This window comes from Canis lupus, chromosome 14, assembly GCF_003254725.2.
Source record: "Canis lupus dingo isolate Sandy chromosome 14, ASM325472v2, whole genome shotgun sequence".
Taxonomy (NCBI): Eukaryota; Metazoa; Chordata; class Mammalia; order Carnivora; family Canidae; genus Canis; species Canis lupus.
The window spans coordinates 35,291,037-35,312,385 of record NC_064256.1 but is presented as its reverse complement, the minus strand read 5'-3'; the positions used below and the strand labels follow the sequence as shown (position 1 = coordinate 35,312,385).

The 21,349-nt window shown below is 33.7% G+C and overlaps 1 protein-coding gene across 2 annotated transcripts in view; it reads right to left on the bottom strand.

Annotated features, from left to right (window-relative positions):
• Nucleotides 1-446: 446 nt before the first annotated feature.
• The window catches only part of SP4 (Sp4 transcription factor), a 77,452-nt gene continuing 56,549 nt past the window's right edge, over nucleotides 447-21,349 (bottom strand). For both annotated transcript variants that reach the window (XM_049093697.1, XM_025464335.3), the window contains one exon: nucleotides 447-3,880. In XM_049093697.1, the coding sequence (XP_048949654.1) occupies nucleotides 3,578-3,880 (303 nt within the window). In that variant the 3' untranslated portion in view covers nucleotides 447-3,577. The remainder of the gene's footprint in view (nucleotides 3,881-21,349) is intronic.

The window sequence follows — 21,349 nt, the reverse complement described above, 5'->3', positions numbered from 1 at the left end:
ATGAGATTTGCTGGGCTCTCCCCAGAGGAAAAGACAACAGCTTTTGCTTACAGATTTTGTGGCATTTATGTGGCACACTCTGCTTCTTAGTGTTTCTGTGAGCTTAAATAATATTTTAATTATGTTTTCGTTTTTAGCTCTTCCTACAATTTCCTAACATTTATTGCTTAAAAATATTTAAGTAAAAAATGTCCCTAAATCAAATTTTAATTTCCATAAATGTCTAGAGCAATGGCTACAAATTAACATGAAATCTGCATTGGTGTTCTTTGGCAGTATGTTCAGAGAAATGGTGACCAGATCTTAATACCAGGAATTATGAAGAGTTGCCAATACGTTTTCTAGTGAGAAGCATTTACTTGCCAGTGTTCATCGTGGTAAGAAGGTTGATACTTCAGATAATTTATTGCTGCTTTATAGTATACATAATTAAATGAAGAAACATGTTAAACTCAAGGGAATTTTTAATAGTTACTTGCAATTGTTATTGCAGGCAACAACTTGTACATGATTTTATTTCCAAATCCACAAAAAACAAATTTTATACAAATCAGCACTGTAAAAATGTCAATTACAGCCCCAGAGGCTTTGCTGGCAGAATAATTGTCTAAATTCTAGGATATGGGAAACAGGTTTTTTCTGGATTCATCTTTTTTTTTTCATTTTCTTTCTTTTTTTTTTTTTACAAAAAAAAATTTACAAGTGAAATGTTACTACAAAACTTTTTATAAGGAATTTTTGCAAAACATTTACATTTTACCATCAACTATTTCTGTTTTAAAATCATTATGTAGATTTAATACCCTATGCTGCACATCAATTTATGTGGGATGACAACTTAGTGACATGCATAAAAAAAACACCACAAGGCATTAAAATGAAGACTTAAATACAAATATTGTTGCAATAAAACAGTTATAAAATTGAAAAATAGGACCTAAACATCATGCTTATCTAAGTTTGACAAATTAACTTTTTCTCCTAGATTACACACTTTTATTACTGCTCTCATGAGAGTGTGATAAATAATGACTTAACATCAAGTTCTAATGTAATCAGCAACACATACACAAACCTAACCAAAGAAAGTATACTGTAAGAAAAAACTATTCTAACACTGGAGTTCTACCATGATAAATACATAGCTTTGCACTGATAATTACAATAAAGAAAAGTTTTATAACGGTGGCAAAGGGAATGAACAGTGAAATGCCATTAAATATGACTCTACTGCACATCTGTGCCCTATTACTTATAACAGCTATATCCCACTGAGTCAAATAAAGGACATTGAAATTTACGATTCTTATAAGACAGAAAAGTGGATTCAGAATGGTATGCAGAACAGACTGTCAAAATATTTCTAATTTCAGTGGTGAAATGTGCACCTGCTAACACAAATTAATGTATTTTATATGCCATAAAGCTATCCAGATTCCGTTTGTTAAATTTATAATAGGCCTCATTGTTGATTAAAAACAACTTCCATTTTTGATGATCATACCCAGGTATGCATTAAAACTGGTTCATGGAATAATGGTGCAGAGAGCTCATACTTGGTATTAACAACAACAAAAAGTGTCACTTTGAGGAAACATGATTCAAACATTAGGAAAGTTTCTTTGCATAAAAAAATTTATAGCACTGATTGTGTAGCATAATGATAGATAAAATATATATTTGATGTTTCAGCTCCTATATAATAAAATTAAAATTAACACTACCAAATGCTCCTCTGTACCAAACAAAACAACAAACTGATTCTGATGTTTTAAAGCCAGATACATCAGTTGTTAAGAGTACATTAAATAAAATATACAAAACAATTTACAAAATCCAACTAAAATTTAAAGACTTTGTTACAAGTCTACAAAAGCTTTAAGAAACTTGAAATTTATAACCACAGTGTAAAAATTTTTTTTTCCTTTAATCTCAAAGCTTTTTTATACAAACTGAAAGCACAAAAGACCTTCAGTTTTATATAACGCTACAAAGGGCTGGCCTAAAGTGTACATAGTGTAAACAGTGATCATTACAGTATTTCTCCTTCATCAAAAATACAAGAAACATCACAATTTTGGAAGAGAATTCGCAAGAGTAGTACTTTTCCTGAAATAAAATAGAGAATGCACAAGAAAACACGTACCTTTATTTAAACGGTCCCCAAACGAATAATGTTAATAAACCAGGCAGTGAAAATTTAGTTTTCAAATGGTCAATTCCAATTCCATTATGTTTTCACATAAGTACATTTTTAAAGTAAGAAATATCTTACTAAATACTTAAGCTGTTGGTATAATCCAAATTTTTTTTTCAAGACTTTTTGGCCATCTTTCCTATAAGACCCTTGCATAAACAATAAAATACAATGGTTTCCTTTATCACTTATTTGAAAATCATTCTGATTTTTAAAAAATAACCTGCTTCATAATATCACATTATTATAAATCTGTTAGGCTGTCTTTTTAGGGAAAATTCAGTTATTGGCATAACATAAAGACATTTCTATGTTATAAATTCGTAACCAGCCTTCTAACACAGTACTAGAAATAAATGAGATTGGCTAAATTTTAGTAGAGAGGAAAACAGAAATTGTAATGTAGTTAAAATAATTTTCTGCCGGCCTTAAAAAAAAGGTGTGGTAATTCCTTCTTTGGCTACCAAGTCAAAGCATAAAGAATTCTGCACATTGTCAACATAACTCATATTTACAGAATATGAAACTACAGAATGATTTATACTCTATGCAAATATTTCCAATATAAACATTTAAAATGAATTTTGTGGTTCAACCTAGGGTTAGGAATATAATCAAATCCTAACTTCAAAACTTTACATGTTAAGTTGCCTCATTTTATTTTTCTGAAGCTATTATGAGTTTTGTTTTAACACCCTCCCCACCCCAGTATTTTCCTAAGGTTTCAATCTAAAATTTAACCTAAAGTTTAGCTCTAAGTTCCTCTTGTGTCTCCAAATGGAGAAAGTAATTGGACTTCACTGATTGTCTGCATACACACTACTATAATGTAGTGGTAATAAAGATCTGAGCTGCATCTCAGATTACTTTTTTGGAACTTACCTAATTCAACTGTTGAAGATTTTCTAACATTTAGAAAAGACGGCCAAAACTATTTTCAGTTGATTTTCCAAAAACAAGCTAAGGAAAGAAAGTATTATCCCTATCATCAGTTAACTATCTGTTTTCTGTGCTATAGGAAAAAAAAAAACACATAAAATTATTACTGACTGAATTTATAACAAAGTACTCCCAAAGAAAACAAGTCTAATTAAGGTCCAGCCTGCAAACTACTGAGGTCTGTCTTTTTAAACAGGTTAACACATGATGTTAAGAGAGGGGGAAGATTCAGATTAAGGATTATGTGATTTATTTCCAAATAACTACAACTTATAGTATGGAGGAAATACTTTTCTGTTTCCAGTACATCAGTTTGATTTTTGTATTTTTAAAAATTCGACACTTCACGTGTTGACCCAAAATCTTGGAATACTTAAAGAAGCCAAGAATGAAAACATGATTTCCTACTCTAATCCACTCGACCAGCCCATTTCCAGATTTTCAAAGGTGTGTAAACTTAAGTGCAGCACTAGAGGTCTCTGTTATAAATAACTTTTCAGAATTCTTCCATGTTGGTTGAAACATTGGGAGTTGCTGGGTTTGAATCTTGAGAAATGGCTGCAACTGTGACAATTCTTGGAGAGCCAAGCACCTCTGTAACAGATGAGTCCAGTTCTCCCGAGGTAACAATGGCAAGAGCTGTCCCACCACCTTTCTTATTCTGGTGCGTTTTGACATGTTTGGAGAGGTGATCACTCCGCATAAACCTTTTGGAACATTCTGGGCATTCAAATCTCTTTTCACCTGAACAAAAAAATAGTAAATGAAGTCATACACATTTTATTTAAACGAAATTATAATTTTAAATAATTTCTCTTTTGATCATACTGTACTTTCGTTTAATTTCTGACTAATTGCAAAATAGTTTTTTCCTGTTATTTTAAAATGCCATCAAACAAGAGGTGCCTGGGTGGTGCAGTCGGTTAAGTGTCCACTCTTGGTTACAGCTCAGATCATGATTTCAGGGTCATGAGATCAAGCAGCGTATTGGAGTCTGTTTAAGCTTCTCTCTCCCCTCCTCCCTCCCCTGACCACTCTCTCAAATAAATGAATCTTTAAATAAAAATTAAAATAAAATGCTATCAAACAAGCAGGGCTGTATAGGAGAAAGAGCATGTGATTGGGAATCAATGACCTGAGTTAATGTCCTGATTCTACTAAGGCCTGGAAGTAGAGCTGGAGCAAATTCAATAACTACTCTGTTTACCCATCTACGAAATAAGAGGATTTCTAAAGATAATCTCAAAAAACTCTTTCAGGTATAATATATAATGTTCAAGGCTTATGTCTACTCTTCCTTAGAAACTGTCTCCGTTTTAATTATAATGCCGAGAGACATAAACTATCTTAGAACTACTTAAAATAAAGCCAGTTAATAATTTAATAGTGTACTGAGTTTCTTCATAAGGCAAAAATGAGAGTCAGGCAAATACTCCATTTAGAATTTAATTGAGTTTTGAGGTCTTACAGAGTAAGGCTGTTAGGTTCTTGCATACAAAGTGATCTTAAATATGCTCTCCTCAAGACGTAAGACAGTTGAGAGGAACTAACAACTTCTCTGTTTTGGAATAAAAACTAGATGTTAACTAAAGAGAAAAATGTAGGACCCCTGGGTGGCTCAGTGGTTGAGCGTCTACCTTTGGCTCAGGTCGTGATCCCAGGGTCCTGGAATCAAGTCCCCCACAGGCTCCCTGCAGGGAAGCCTGCTTCTCCCTCTGCCTATGTCTCTGCCTCTCTCTGTGTCTCTCATGAATGAATAAATAAAATCTTTGAAGAAAAAATAAAGAGAAAAAACACATTTCACTTCTGTGTGTAATGAGTGTAGTGAACAAAAATTTAGTGAAGTGGTATAACATCATGTTCACCATGGATCAACTATTCGCTTTAGTCTTTCCCTCTAAAAATTGTTACAGGAAAGAAATGTTTTCCAAGTCTGATACTAGAATTTGAATCCTAAGAAAATTCAGTTTGGCTGACTTCTTTACTTAGCCCTACTTTTAACTTATCAGTAGAAAATCTGTAGGCTCAACTTGCTCTATATCAGATAATCTCCCCTCTTTGTGTTTGCTTTTATTTTTTAAAAAATTACACTGACAGTAATTCATTGAACTTTTCTCTTTCAGTCTTGGAAAATTAAATGAAAGGATAAATACATGGTTTAGACGAAATTCTCAAAAAAAAATTTGGATTTTCTGAACACTGATACTTAGACAAGGGCAAAACATGATTAAATGCAGGTTTTAGGTTAAGATCAATCTTGAATTCTACCTTCAAGTCTCTCATTTTATTTTAAAAGAAAAATTCACAGCTTACAAATTTTAAAGCTGGAAAAAATCTTAAAGATCTTATTTTACATTTTTCATCTTATAAATGAGTAAGCTGAGGATCAGAAATTAATTAATCTTCTTGGGAATCATACAACTTATTAATATCACAGCAGGATTCAAGGCACTGTAATTCTGGTTTGGGCTTTTTATGCTAATCATCAAAGTGCAATTAGAGACATCGATTCTTTTACAGCAACAATGGCCAAGAATAGAAAGAAATCAGGTAGATCACCTGATCAGGTGGATCTTGTGTCTTGCTTGAAGACACAAGATCATTTAGTAAGTACTGACTCAATTGGCTGGATCAAGCTGTACATAGTAGCTGTTTAGTCTTTGCTAAGCTGTAATGTTCATGAACTAATCATTTTGAACAAATATCTGTGCAACATCTATAATGTGCCAGGCACTAGTGATACAAAAATGAACAAGAAGAGACTGACACTTTAAGAAGTTCTATTATTTTGAGACAGTCATTTGCAATCATGTGGAGCTCTTAATATCAACTGAGAAATAAATTCAAGTCCCAGCTACTATAAGTGGCAAACTGCATGGGATATCATGGTGACATGGTTTGTATGTGGACCTTTTAGTCTGTCTACTTCTAACTGGTGTGGGTGTCAATTAATTTTAAGTAATAAAAGTTAGCTAGAATCTCAAGTTTAATAAATTATGTTGCACAATTTAACATTAGGGAAATGACATTTCAGTTTGCTACTCCTTTTCACAAAGAAGTGTGTTTTCTGTAGTGGCAGACAATTTCTAAATTTCTTACTGTTAGCAAACATTATCAATATACTTTATCTCAAGGAGGTTAGAGTTCTGGTACTAATATAATACAGTGTCTCTTCCTTATATTTATAATTGTCTTAAATATTTTATAATTATTCTTGAGTTTATTACTTTTATGATTAGTGCAACAAATTACTGCAACTTGGTATTAATTACTTATAATAAGCAGAAATGGCCTCCAAAGATGTCTATGACTTAATCCTTGGAATTTGTGAATGTTTTATTAGATGGCAGAAGGGATGATATAACTATTACAGAGGTTAGTACAGAAAGATTATTCTGACTTATCTGAGTGGGCCCAATCTAATCACACGAGATCTTAAAAGCTGAGTTTTTTTCAGCTGGAGTCAGAGTTGCAACAGGAAAAATCAGAAACATTAGAAGTGGAAGGGACTTGACTTGCTATTGGTGGAGGGTACCACATGGAGAATATGACAAAGAATGTGGACAGCCTCCAGAAGCCAACAGCAGCCTCCAGCTGAAAGAGCCCAGATAACAACTTGATTTTTGACTTTGTGAGATGCTAAGTGGAGGACCCAAGCCCAAACCTACTCAGATTTCTAACTTAAAGAAACTGTGACATAAAAAAAAAAATACTGGTTCTTTTACACTGTTAAATTTGAGACGGTTTGTTATGGCAGCAATAGAAAACTAAGAGTTACATAAGTTATAATCTTGAAAAAATTAAGGCCTAATAAGGAAATAAATGATAGCTGATCTACTATAGGATTCAAAATCTGTTAAGTATCTTCATTACAAGTATCCAAAGGTGATCTAGGATCATTCCCAAATTTTATTTCTATAAGAAAATATCAAGAACATAACCCAAACAATTCTGGTTTAATAAACTGAGTACAAAAAAAAAAAAATAAAAATAAAAATAAACTGAGTACAGAAAGAAAGAATTGCTTGGGGGCACCTGGGTGGTGCGACGATTTAAGCATCTGACTTGGTTTTGGCTCAAGTCATGATCTCAGGGTCCTAAGATTGAGCCCCAAGTCGGACTCCATGCTCAGCGTGGAGTCTGCTTGAGATTCTCTCTTCCCTCTTCCTCTGTCCCTTCCACTCATGCTCTCTCTCTAAAATAAGTAAATCTTAAAAAAAAAAAAAAAAAAAGAACTGCTTCTTTGACCTAGGTTATTTAGAGAATGCCATGTTATATTACATGATTGTTAAAATATAGTAGTCTTTTACAGGAGGACTTAAGTAGAAAATTCATATTTAGAAACTACATTAGATTACTTCCTCACATAATATTCCTAACAGTAATTTTTCTCAAAAAAAGCTGCTGAGGGGTACCTGGGTGGCTCAGTCAGTTAAGCAACTGCCTTCAGCTTAGGTCATCATCTCAGGGTCCTGGGATCCAGCCCCATGTCAGGCTCTCTGCTCAGTGGGGAGCCTGCTTCTCCCTGCCCTTGTGCCCCTTCCCTTGCTTGTGCTCTCTCTCAAATAAATAAAATCTTAAAAAAAAAAAAAAAAGAAAGAAAAAGCTGAGATTTTCAATGGAATCATAGGTTTGAATGAATGCAATAAACCAGATCTTTTAAGTTTATTTGAAGTACCATCAAGAGCCAACTATCTTGCTGTCATAGTTCTGCCTGTAATCTGGTTTTCAACATGCTGCCTCAAATCTAAGCTAATAAAATGTATAAAACATACTTTATGAATTAATGTTATTTCTGTTTGTAATGGTAACACATAGACTAAAATTAATTTTTAATATTAATATTTATAAATTAAAATTTACAAATTAAAATTAATTTCAGGAACAAACTAAGTGACTGTATTGGTTTCCCCGGGCTTTTGTAAGAAAATAACACAACCTGAGTGGCTTCAAATGATAGATATTGATGTCTCTCACAGTTCTGGATGGTTAGATGTCCAAAATGAAGGTGTCAGTAAAGCAATGCTCCCACCAAAGACTCTAGAGAAGAATCTTTCCATGCCTCATCCCAGCTTTAGTGACTTCTAGCAATCCTTGGCCTTTATTGGCTTGTAGCTGTATCTCTCTAATCTCTGCCTCTGTCTTCATACAGCCTTTCCCTGTGTCTCTGCATCTTCTCCCTTCTTACAAAGATACCAGTTTATTTATGCCCGCTAGGTCCTAAATCTTAGGTACATGGTATGACTTCATCTTTATTTAATCTGCAAAAAACTTATTTCCAAATAAAGTCACATTCATCACGGATTAGGATTTGAACATCTCTAAGACACACAATTCAACCCACTAGAGAGATTCTTTTAAATGTCTGGCATTTGTTATAACTAGGTAAAAAACATACCCCTTAGCTCATGAATTACTTTACCAAATATTCACAGGTAGCATATACAGCTGATCTTTGAACAAGGGGTTAGAAACACTGACCCCCATATCTACAAGTTGAAAATTTGTACATAACTTTTCACTACCCCAAAACTTAGCTACTAATAAAGGCCTATAAATACTGACTGGAAGCCTTACCAATAGCACGAACATATTTTGTGTTAATTATATATTGTATCCTAACAATAAAGTAAAGAAAGGAAAACATTACTAAGAAAAGCGTAAGGAAGAGAAAATGCACTTGCAGTACTTTAGGGTATTTAAAAAAAAAAATCTACATATAAGTGGACCCATATAGTTCAAACCTGTGCTGTTCAAGGGTCAACTATATATAATTTTTTAGTATATAGTATATAGCTCTGTACAACTTTTATAATCTACATTAAAGAAGTAATTTTTTTGATTTGTTCTAAGAAGCCTAGTTATTCAAACTGGGAGGCTTTTTGGATCCCTTCAACTCTCTCCTCCAATACATTCAACTTAACAGTCCCTCTTAGACACATTTTTTTTTTTACCTACCCAGCCTAAAGTATCTAAACAAATCTCTTCATGAGTACCCTCAATTCTATCATTACTTGGAGATAAAAGTAAATTAAAAGGGGGGATCTATATATAATAATTTCAGAGAAATCATGTGGCTTAAATTTTCTTGAGGTAGAAGAATTAAGAGTAAAGAGAGGCTGAGTGGGAAAGACAATGGAAATAAGACTTAAATATTTTTAAGTCATCTCTGCCCAACACAAGGCTTGAACTCACAACTCTGAAATCAAAAGTCTCACACTCCACCAACAGACCCAGCCAGATGCCCCAGTAAGATTTGGATAATTATTAAAATAATGAGGAACCTGACCAAAAACAAATAGGAATCCAAATGCTATTCTGATTGATGAGCTGACATTTGAGACTGACTTTATAGGGACATCAATTTACATAATGAATAACTTCATTTCCTCCTTCAGCAATTATTCATTTGAATATAGAAATCATTTGGTCAATTTTATTACAAATGCTTATTTATTTATTTATTTAAAAGATTTTATTCATTCATGAGAGAGAGAGGGAGGGAGGGAGGGGCAGAAACACTGGCAGAGGGAGAAGCAGGATCCAAGCAGGAAGCCCGACGTGGGACTGGGTCCCGGGTCTCCAGGACCACACCAAGGCTGCAGGCGGCGCTAAACCACTGCGCCACTGGGTCTGTCGTCTCTCTCCTTTGGCCCCTAAACCCTGAGCTTGCTCTGTCATATACATACATAAATAAATATTTAAAAGAGGAAGAAAAACTCACATTCTCAGATTAATAAAAACTGAAGAATGTATTGCTAGCAGATTTGCAGCTTGATTATTTTAAAATGTGAATTGTAATCCTAAAAGCAGGTGGGCACTAAGAAAATATATTAATACTATAGAGAAATGACAAGAGTTAAAAAATAACACACAAGGAATATTTAATACCAAATGCTAATAATAGAGGAATACAAGAACAAAAAAGACAAAAGACATGTAGAAAACAAATACCAAAATGACAGAAGTCCTCATCAGTAATTGTATCACTTGTGAAAGTATTAGAGGTTCTGATTAAAAGGCAGAGGTTGCCAGAATGAACTAAAGAAAAACATGGTCCAACTATATGCTAAAAGAGGCTCACTTTATTTATTTTTTTAAGATTTTATTTATTTATTCATGAGAGACAGAGAGAGGGGCAGTGACACAGGCAGAGGGAGAAGTAGGCCCCATGCCAGGAGCCCAACGCGGGACTCGATCCCGGGACTCCAGGATCACGCCCTGGACCAAAGGCAGGTGCCAAACCGCTGAGCCACCCAGGGATCCCAGAGGCTCACTTTAAACTCAGACATGCATAGGCTAAAAGTAAAAGGATGGAAAAAAGATGTTATCATGCAAAAGACAGCTGAAATAATTATATTAATAACACAGAAATGTGATAAAAATAATTACTACTGACAAGAATCCTTTATAATGATAAAAGACTCACTCCCTCAAGAAGATATAGCTACTATAAATATATATGCACCTAAGAACAGAGCCCCAAAACAAACTATGAGAAACAAAACAGAATTGAAGGGAGGTAGACAATTCTACAATATACTTATCCTTCTCCAATAAGCCTCTTTTCAACTGGTAGCAGTTATCACTATTATCTCTTTTCTCACATTTAATAATCACCAAGTCCTGTCAATTTTATTACACTATTAATTTTTGATCTGGCCTCACATATTCTTACAAATTCGGTTCTAGTTAAGATCTTGTCAACAATCCCTATCATCTTCACTAAGTGGTCTCAAAATTATTCCATATAAGTCTCTTCTCCCTACAAATACCAAATGTCTAAAATAAAAAGATGACCATCTGATTAACTGCTGAAAACTTTTAGTGGTTCCTCATTTCCTAAGGCTGTGGGAAAAACAAAATTAAATAGTGTATAACATACTATGATAACCAATCTCTGTCTACCATTAAAAAAAAAAATCTACTGTCATAAATATTATCATTCCAAACACTGAACTGCCTGCAGGTCCTGACATATGATACTTTCTTTTTTTGTAGGAATTGGGTTCTAGTTCAGGTTAAAAATTTTGACTCTGCTCTACCTACTTACTAGCCATGTAATTTTGGGCAACTTCTCTCTTCAATTCTGTTTCTTCATTTTTAACTAGGAATAACAGAGATACCTATTTTATGTTACTGTTCAAAGGATTAAAAGAGAAAATGAATGAAAAAAAAAAAGCATTTAGAAAACTCCCTGGGCACTGAAAGGACTCAGAAATATTAGTTGTGGCTGTTGCTGCCTGTCTGAGTTTGTTTACTCTACTGTTCCCATGGCTCCTTCTTACTGGTCACTAATCACTTAACTTGGCTCAAGGAATGAAGTTTGGACCTTAGTAAAGAAGGCCCTCATAAGACTTAAGTTTAGTCCTTATTTATAAAACGATAGGGATGCATGAAATCATTTTTACAAGTTCCTCTAGCTGTATATCCTATTATCCTTGGAAGAGTTAAGAGAAGTGCTGTATGATAGACACTGAGGCATATGTATGAGGCTGAAAAGAAAATGGTTTTGGATTTTTAAAAAGAGAGACAGAGAAGAAGAAGAAAAAGAAGAACCATAATCTCTCCCTTTTTATGTTACAATTTCTCAAAGAAGAGTTTGTCTCCCACTTCAAAACCTTATGTTTTCATTTATACAGAGTAAAATCACTCTTTTTTGGTATACGGCTCTATGAATTTTGACAAATGTATTAAATCTCTTAGTCATCATCAAAATAAAAATATGGAAGTTGGTATCACTTCCAAAAATTCCTTCATGATGCCTCCTTATAGTTGGGTTCTTTTCTCCCTATGCCCTAGAAAACAATAATCTGTTCTCTGTCTCTGGAGTTTTTAATTTCCATATTATGTCATATATAAGTGAAATCATACAATAGGTAGTCTTTTGATGGTGGATGGTGGGATCGCTCACTTAACACAAAGCATCTGAATTTCATCATTGTGGTTGTATTAATAATTCATTCCTCTCTGTTGGAGGCAGTACTCTCTTGTTTTTCTACATGTGGCTGGTCAATTCTGACAAATGGTCAAACCATTTCTTGAAGACTGTTCTTTCTCCATAGAATTATTGTTGCATAATATCTGTGTGGGTCAATTTCTGAATTCTCTTCTTGGTCTTATCTATGTGTCCTTCTTTTTCACCAAAACCTCACAGCATTGAAATACTGTAGCTTTATAAGAAAATTTAAAATCATTTAATGTCAATCAGCTAACTTTGTTTTCTAAAAACTGTTTTGACTATCTAATTGTTTTGCCTTTCATATAAATTTTAGAATCAACTTACGATCTACAAAATACTCCCGCAATTTTAAGAAGGAATGCACTGAATCTGTATATATATATATGGAGAACTGATATCAAAACAATATGGGCCATGGAATCCACTAAATGGTGTATGTCTACATGAATAAATCATCTTTAATTCTTTCATCAATGTTTAGTTTTCAATATAGATATCTTGCATATATTTTGTTAGACTTACAACAAAGTATTTTATTCTTTTCACCCTATTAAAAATGACACTATTAAGCTACTTGTATCTAGTTGTTCATTGCTAGTATGTAGTTAAGACAATTCATCATATATATATATTTTTTTATATAAATTTATTTTTTATTGGTGTTCAATTTGCAAGCACATAGAATAACACCCAGTGCTCATCCCGTCAAGTGCCCATCACCCAGGCAGCCCCCCCCCGACCACCTCCCCTTCCACCACCCCTTGTTCGTTTCCCAGAGATAGGAGTCTTTCATGTTCTGTCTCCCTTTCTGATATTTTCCACTTATTTTTTCTCCTTTCCCCTTTATTCCCTTTCACTATTTTTTATATTCCCCAAATGAATGAGACCATATAATGTTTGTCCTTCTCCGATTGACTTATTTCACTCAGCCTAATACCCTCCAGTTCGTTCCATCCATGTCGAAGCAAATGGTGGGTATATTAACCTTTATCTTGCAATCTTGCCAAACACAGCTTTTTTGTAGATGCCAAGGTATATCTAAATAGACACTTATTGTTGTCTGCAAATAAAGACACTTATTTTATTAGAATCTGTGTGGTTTTTTTTTCCTGCTTATTGCACTAGGTAGGACTTCTAGTACTAGAGTGAAGAGAGTGATAAAAATCAGTCATCTTGGGGCACCTGAGTGGCTCAGCCGGTTAAGTGTCCAACTTTAGATCTCAGCTCAGGTCTTGATCTCAGGGTTGTGAGTTCAAGGCCTGTAATGGGCTCCATGCCAACTTAAAAAAAAAAAAATCACATCTTTTCCTCGTTCCTGATTCTATATATAAGTATTAGGTCCTTCATCATAAGTATGATATTAACTATAGCTTTTTCATAGGGACGCCCAAGTGGCTCAGTGTTTGAGTGTCTACCTTTGGCTCAGGGCATGATCCCAGGGTTCTGGGATCGAGTCCTACATCGAGCTCTCTGTGAGGAGCCTGCTTTTCCCTCTGCCTAGGTCTCTGCCTCTCTCTCTGTCTCTCATGAATAAATAAAATCTTAAAAAAATATATATATATATATATATATAATTTTTTATAAATGTCCTCTACTTAAGAATATAACCTTAAATTCTTAGTATGCTGAGAATTTTTATCAAACTGAATGCAGATATTACCAAATACTTTTTGTATATATATTTAAGTAATCATGTGATTTTTTTTCCCTTCTGTTAATATGGTAAATTATTTCAACTAATTGACTTTAAAATGTTCACTCAGCCTTTCATTCCTGAGTCATAATACATTATTCTTTTAATATATTACTGGACTTGGTTTGATATTTTGTTGAGGATTCTGACATTTGCATTTATGAGGCTACTGGTCTGGTTTTTTTTTCCCCCTAGTAATGTCTTTGTCTGGCTTTGGCATCATGGTAATGAAGGCCTCATAAAATAGTTAAGAAGTGTTCCCTCATTTAGTCTCTAAAAAAAAGATTGTGCAGAACTAGTATCATTTATTACTTAATATAGAATTTTTCAATAAAACCATCTGAGCCTAGGATTTTTCTTTGTCAAAAGTTTTCCCTAAAACTCAATTTCTTTAATAGATATGGTACTATTCATGTTATCTATTTCTTCTTGAGCAAGTATTGGTCATTTGTGTCTTTTAAGGAGTTGGTCCATTTCATCCAAGTTCTCTAATTCAGAGTATAGAATTATTCACAGCATTCCTCTATTATTATATTGTCTATAGGGGCTCTCCTCTTCCATTCCTGGCATTGATAAATTTTGTCAGTCTAGCTAAAGACTCACCAATTTTATCTTTTCAAAGAAAACTAATTTTCGAGGACTAATTTTCTCTATTAGATCACTTTTCTATTTTCAATTTCATTTATTTTATCCTATTTATTACTCCCTAACTTCCTGTTTTGGGTTTAATTCATTTGTTTTTTTCTTAGTTAAGATAGAAACTTATTCTACTGAAGAATTATTGACTAATGATTCCTTGTTATTTTGTCACCCTTTGTTACTAATAAAAGCAGTCACTGCCATAAATGCCCTCCAAATATTGTTATATCTACATCCCACACATCTTGATATGTCTTTTCATTCAGTTGAGAGTATTTTCTAATCTCCCTTGAGATATCCCCTTGACCTACAGGGTTAATCAGAAATGTGTTGGTTAGTTTCCCAAATTTGGATTTCTCAGATGTTTTTGTTACTGACCTCTAGTTTAATTATCTTATGATCTGAGCATACTTTGCATAATCTCTATTCTTTTAATTTGTTAAGGTATAACTTATGGCACAGAATATGGTTTATCTTCCAGAATGTTCTATGTACTTATGAATAAATTTAAGTATTGTTGCAATTGGCTTGAGTACTCTATGAACGTCAATTAGGGCAAATTGACTGATAATGTTCTATACTCTTTCTACTTTTCTACTTGTATCAATTATTATGAAAAGAGTATCAACTCTACAAGAGTAATTTGTGGATTGCTCTAGTTTACCTTTTAGTTTTATCCAGTCTTGCTTTATAGATTTTAGAACTGTTATTAGGTGCCTATTACAATTAGAATTGTTAATCCCTTCATGTAAAATGAGCCATTCCATCATTATAGAATGTCTTGTCATACCTAGTAATTTTCACTGTTTTATGAAGTCTACTTTGCTATATTAATATAGAACTTAAGTTTTCTTTTGATTAGTCTTTGCATGGCATGTATGTTTTTCCTATACTTTTAAATTTATCCATATTATGATCTTTTAAGTGGGTTTTTTGGTACACAATATTTAATTTTAATTTTTAATTTTTAATGTAATCCAACAACCTTTATCTTGTTAGGTTTAGACCATTAGCATTGTATATAATCACTTACTTGATTAGATTTAAGTCCATAATTTTGTTGTTTTCCATTTCTATCCTGTTTTTCATTTTTGTTTTTCCTTTCTCTTTCTTTTTGATTATGTGAATATTGTTTAGCATCCTATTTTAATTTATTACCCTATCACCCCAGAATCTCTGTATTTTTGGTAATTGACAAAGGAATTGCAATATATATAGCTAACTTTTCACAATATATATACTGTGTTCTATATTTTCACACTAAAACAAAGAAGCTTTTCAATCATACAGGTTTCTTTACCCTCTCCACTTTCCATTATATTTAACAAATATATTATATTCACATATATTAAAGACTCACCACTACTAAAATTTTTCCTTTAAACAAACACATTTTTAAAAAATTTAAGCAGAGGAATAATAGACTGCTTTATGTATTTTGTTCTTTTGTGTTAAATTCCCAATTCTCCTCTGGTATCCTTTCCCTTCAGCCTAAAAAAACTTTAAGTACTTCTTTTGGAGTAGATCTGATGACAACAAATTCTTAGATTCTCTTCATCTGAAAATATTTTTGTCTTTCTTATTTAAGACACTTTTGCTGGGTATAAAATGCTGAGTTGGCAATTCTTTCTTTTTTCTTTTTTTTTTAAGTCCTCCAGTTTCTTAAGAGCATCATCCATCACTCAAATTTCTATTCCTCTATACATTACATGTCATTTGCTTTAGGTTCCTTTCAGATTTTTTCCCTTATCTTTAATTTTTAGCAGATTATCATGTATCGGGCAGGATTCCTGTCAATTCGGTTTGATATTCAATGAGCCTCATAAACCCATAATTTAGACCTAATATAGGAAATCTCAATCATTATTTTGTTAAATATTTTTCTATATCAATCTTTCCCTCTTCTCCTTCTGGGACTCCAATGACACTAATTTTATAAGTTTCACAGTTCCCTGAGACCCAGTTAATGTTTTCCACCTGATCTTTTTCTTCTGTTCTTCAGACTGTGTAATTTCTAATGATCTGTTTTCAACTTCAATGATTCTTCCCTGTTATTTCTGTTGTTAAGCACATATAAGGAATTTTTAACTTTGCATAATGCATTTTTTTTTTCAGTTCCAAAATTACCATTTAGTTCTTTTTTAGAGCTTCAATTTTGCTTCTGGAAACTTCTGCCTTTTTATTTCAAACATATTTACCTTTACTCTATGGCTGATAGTTTTAACAGCTTCTTTATAGTCACTGTCTGATAATTCCAACATGTGGATCATCTTGACACAGTGAGATTTACTTAGGTTCACAGTATGTCCAATAACTTTGGGTTGTATCCTAGACATTTTGGATATTATGTTGTAGTCACTCTGAGTCCTGTGGGGAATGTAAGTTTTTGTTTTAGTAGGTAACTAACCCATTCAGTTTCAGACTAATTCTATCTTGCCTTCTTTGGGCATGAGTTTCAATATTAATTTGTTTTCAAAGACTGTTATGTTTAGGTCTGCTCAGCACATGCTGGCAATCAGGTGATGGTTTATAAGATAGTTCAGTTCTTGAAGCCTTTATTATGGTTCTTTGGATCTGTTCTGTGCATGTACAGCTAGGGGCGAGCACAGAATTTTTGTTCCGTTAATGAAATCAGGGATCACCTTTTACAGATCTCTGCAAAATTGCCCTCATGCCTTCTCAAACCCCAGGTGTCCTTCTTGGTTCCTCTGGCCAGAAAGCCAGAATTCTTAGGTCTTCCTATACTATCCTGCACATACATATGATTGCCATAACCTTCAGAGTAAAATGGCAAGAGAGATAAATAATAGTGATTCCCTCACATTCAATGAAAAACAAGGTTCTGGGGTCCTTTGGTCAGAGATACGAGTATTTTCTCAGGTTTTTTAGGTGTCTCTGCTGCCACTACTGCAGTGCAACCTACAAACAGGGCTGGCCTCAGAGCACAAGGGCCTCTTTTCTCAGTCCTCTGGGTGGATATATATATGGTGTTTGCTGTGACACTTGCTATTCAGTGCCCACAAGGTCAATGATAGGAGACAAAGGAGGGAAAAAAATCCTATGAAACTCACTTGTGTTATGGAAAGTTATACAAGTTTTGATTGCATCAAATTTCTGAAGACTAGAATAGAGATTATTAAGGAAGAGGATATATCTAGAAGAGAGCCAATCTATCTTCTGTAGAATTATGTAAAAGTTTCAGACTCAAAATGGGAAGAAGAGGATATAAAATATATAATAGTAAATTAAAGTCTGTACATGGACTATTAATCCTACTATCAAAAAACTGGGTCAGAATATTTGATGGTTTGTATCTACTAAAATGTGGTCCCACAGTATATTACTGAATTTTGGTAATTAGGTATCTTGCAGTATAACTCACAGTTGTCCCTATCCAATTGCCTAGAATGAAAGTCACCAGTTCATAAAACTTTTTCCTTTACTTAAACATAGTTATCACAATCATCATCAACTTGAATAAGCAAAGGACCCTGGATAATTGAGGAAAGCCTACAACATCAGAAAAAGGCAAGGTACAGACAAAAAAAAATTACCTTGGAGAAAATAGAAGTATTAAAAAATGTATATCTAGCTGGAAAACTCCGAGATTGTCAGTAAGCTCCTGCATTTCTACAATAAGAAGAGTATGCTATAAAAAATAATAGAAAGCACTCTTGGAAATTAAGAAAATATTCAAAAGAAATATCCGAATATAAAGTTAAGAAATCTCACAGAAACTAAAAGGTAAAAAGACAAAAAAATAAGTTGTAAGATATTAAAAATAAATCAATATAGGGAGTCCAACTTACATGAAGTAAGACTGCAAAAAGAATAGAGAATAAAAAAGGGTGAATGAAAGAGGGTAGGAAGGGGAAGAGGGAGAACCCAAAGTTGAAGAGTCCAACCAGTCTGCCCAATAAATGAAAAACTATGTAACATACATAATTAGGAAGTTAATTAGAACATAAAAATTATTAACAGAAACTCTTACAGTCAAAAGAAAACCAGAATGGGAGTATGTAAAAAGCACAAGGAGGTAATCTAAAACAACTTCTAAAGTGGCCAAAGATGGAACAATTTGAGCAAGAAAATAATGACAATATTGGATTATAACCCCAAAATAAAATAAATACTCATGGGTCCATATAAATGAATGATTAAATAAGCAAATAACTGGAGAAAAAGGTATAAATCTTCCTTGCACAAGAATCGAAAGAAACTGAAAATTGTACAAGGAAAGAGCAAAACAGAAACGACTTTTAAAACAGCAAAGTAATTGCTGTAGGCCAGAAATAATGAGGAATGCTAAAAGGGAAACATTAGAATTTTCTTTACAGAGAAATATGATATTTGCATAGATTCAAAGAATCCTCCTTCCCTAACCCACCTCACACATTTACTAAAACTAGTTTTAATAAATTCTTTGCCACTTCTCCCTCCACAAGGTGAAGCTTACTTCACTGGCCCTTCAGTGTAGAATGGACTTAGTAGTGCCTTGCTTCTAATAAAGAGTATAGAAAGTACCAGAAAAAAAAAAAAAAGAGTATAGAAAGAAAAAAAACAACAACTTCACAATGGAGATACCTGGCATACACTATCTTAATGAATTCACCAGCAGTAAGACACACTGACATGGTATACTTCTTGATGAGATGAAAAAGCACAATGATGTCTATGATATACTTCTCAACAGTTCATAATCTCAGTCTAATCATGAGAAAATAAGCCCAAATTGGAGGGTAGCCTATAAAGTACCTAATTTTCAAAACTGCCAAGGTAAGAAAAAACAACAACAAAAAAAAGAGTAAGGAAATTTCAGATTACAGGAGACTAAATAACCATAAGAAATGCAATGTGGGGGATCCCTGGGTGGCGCAACGGTTTGGCACCTGCCTTTGGCCCAGGGCGCGATCCTGGAGACCTGGGATCGAATCCCACATCAGGCTCCCGGTGCATGGAGCCTGCCTCTCCCTCTGCCTGTGTCTCTGCCTCTTTCTCTCTCTCTCTCTCTGTGACTATCATAAATGAATAAAAAAATTAAAAAAAAAAAAAAAGAAATGCAATGTGGTATTCTGGACTGAATCCTGGAACAGAAAAAGTATTATTTGTGGAAAGGTCCGTAATTTAATAACTAATATTACACCAATGTTAGCTTCTTAGTTTTCATAAGTTATGTGGATTATGTAGTATTAGACGAAGCTGCATAAAGGGTACATAGGAACTCTCCGTACTATTTTTACAACTTCTTCTGTAAGTGTAGAATTATTTCAAAGAAAAAATACAAATAAATAAGTAAGTAAATACGCTCTTAAAAGTTGACAGGAAAATCAGATCTACAAAAAAGTAAGAAAAGAGTAACAATGGACTTCATACTAGTAAAACAGATGTAAGAAAAGGATAGAGCACTGCCACTAATGTTTCGGGTATCATTTACAACCTAAAATTCTGTATTAGCCAAGCCATCTATTAAGTTGGAAAGCAATATAAAAACATTTTCAGACAAGTTACTTCCTAGAGCTGTACTGTAGGAAGCATTTCAGAATGTTTTACAGAATGAAGTAAACCAAGCAAAATGAAGGCAGAAGATCTTGAGAACACTTTATCAAAACGAATACAGCAGGGAAGAGAAGTCTCAAGATTATACCTATGCAAACTTATTAGAAAGCTGGAACCTCTGAAGAAAAGGAAAAATTGGATGGAGCTGATATTTTTTCTTGAAAAGGTGAAATAACAAAAGGAGGTGATTAAGTTAGCCAATGCAAGGGGGGGAAGGCAATTAGAAACTTCAAGAAAAAACAGGAAAGGATATATAATCACTTATCACATCACATAGTATAAACATAATTATTGTTTATTTTGTTTATTGGTGTTTCACTTTACGAACTAAACTAAGCTAGATGCCTGGTGACTAAACTAAACTAGGGATGCCTGGGTGGCTCAGTCAGTTAAGGGTCTGCCTTGGGCTCTGGTTATGATATCTGGAACAGGCCAGGGATCAAGCCCCAAGTTGCGCTACTTGCTCAGTGAGGTGTCTGCTTCTCCCTCTCCCTTTGCCCCACTCATGTTGTCTCTCAAATTAGTAAATAAAATCTAAAAAAAAAAAAAAAAAAAAAAAAGGAACTAATAAGCTACTGAACAAAGGAACAGTGCTTATTGGAAAAAAGTAAACATTTTAACATCAAGAGAAAGAGAAGACGTAAAATTTTATGTAAGAGAGGTTAAGAGGTAAAACAATGAGGAATGAATGAAAGACATACATGCTAATATCTGTACCACAGAGTGGTGAGTCAAGTGATAGCATGAGGCCTGCACTTTTAAAAAAATTTGAACATCATCAGATGGTGTAAAGTGAGGTAAATTCTTAATTCTCAATGCAAGAAGGGTTAGTGTCTAATACTGACATATGGGTAACAATAAGAGTATTATTTAGATATATAACAATTATCACCGGGAGAATAAAAATGCAAAAATAGTTACTAAATTAAAAATGGTTCTCTTAGGGATTAGAACATGGGATGGGGCAAGGAATCCCCTTAAATATTTGTGGGTTTTTTTTAAGATTTTATTTATTTATTCATGAGAAAAAGAGAGAGAGAGAGAGAGAGAGAGGCAGAGACACAGGCAGAGGGACAAACAGGCTCCATGCAGAGAGCCTGACATGGGACTCTATCCTGCATCTCCAGGATCACGCCCTGGGCTGAAGGCAGCGCTAAACCGCTGAGCCACTCGGGCTGCCCCCCCCCCCAAATATTTGTAAACGATATATCGAATAAGGGATTAATATCCAAAATATATAAAGAATTCAGACAACACCAAAAAAAATCTGATTTCAAATGGGCAGAGGACTAGAATAGACATTTTCCCAAAGATGATGTACAAGTGACCAATAGATACATGAAAAGATGCTCAACAACCCTAA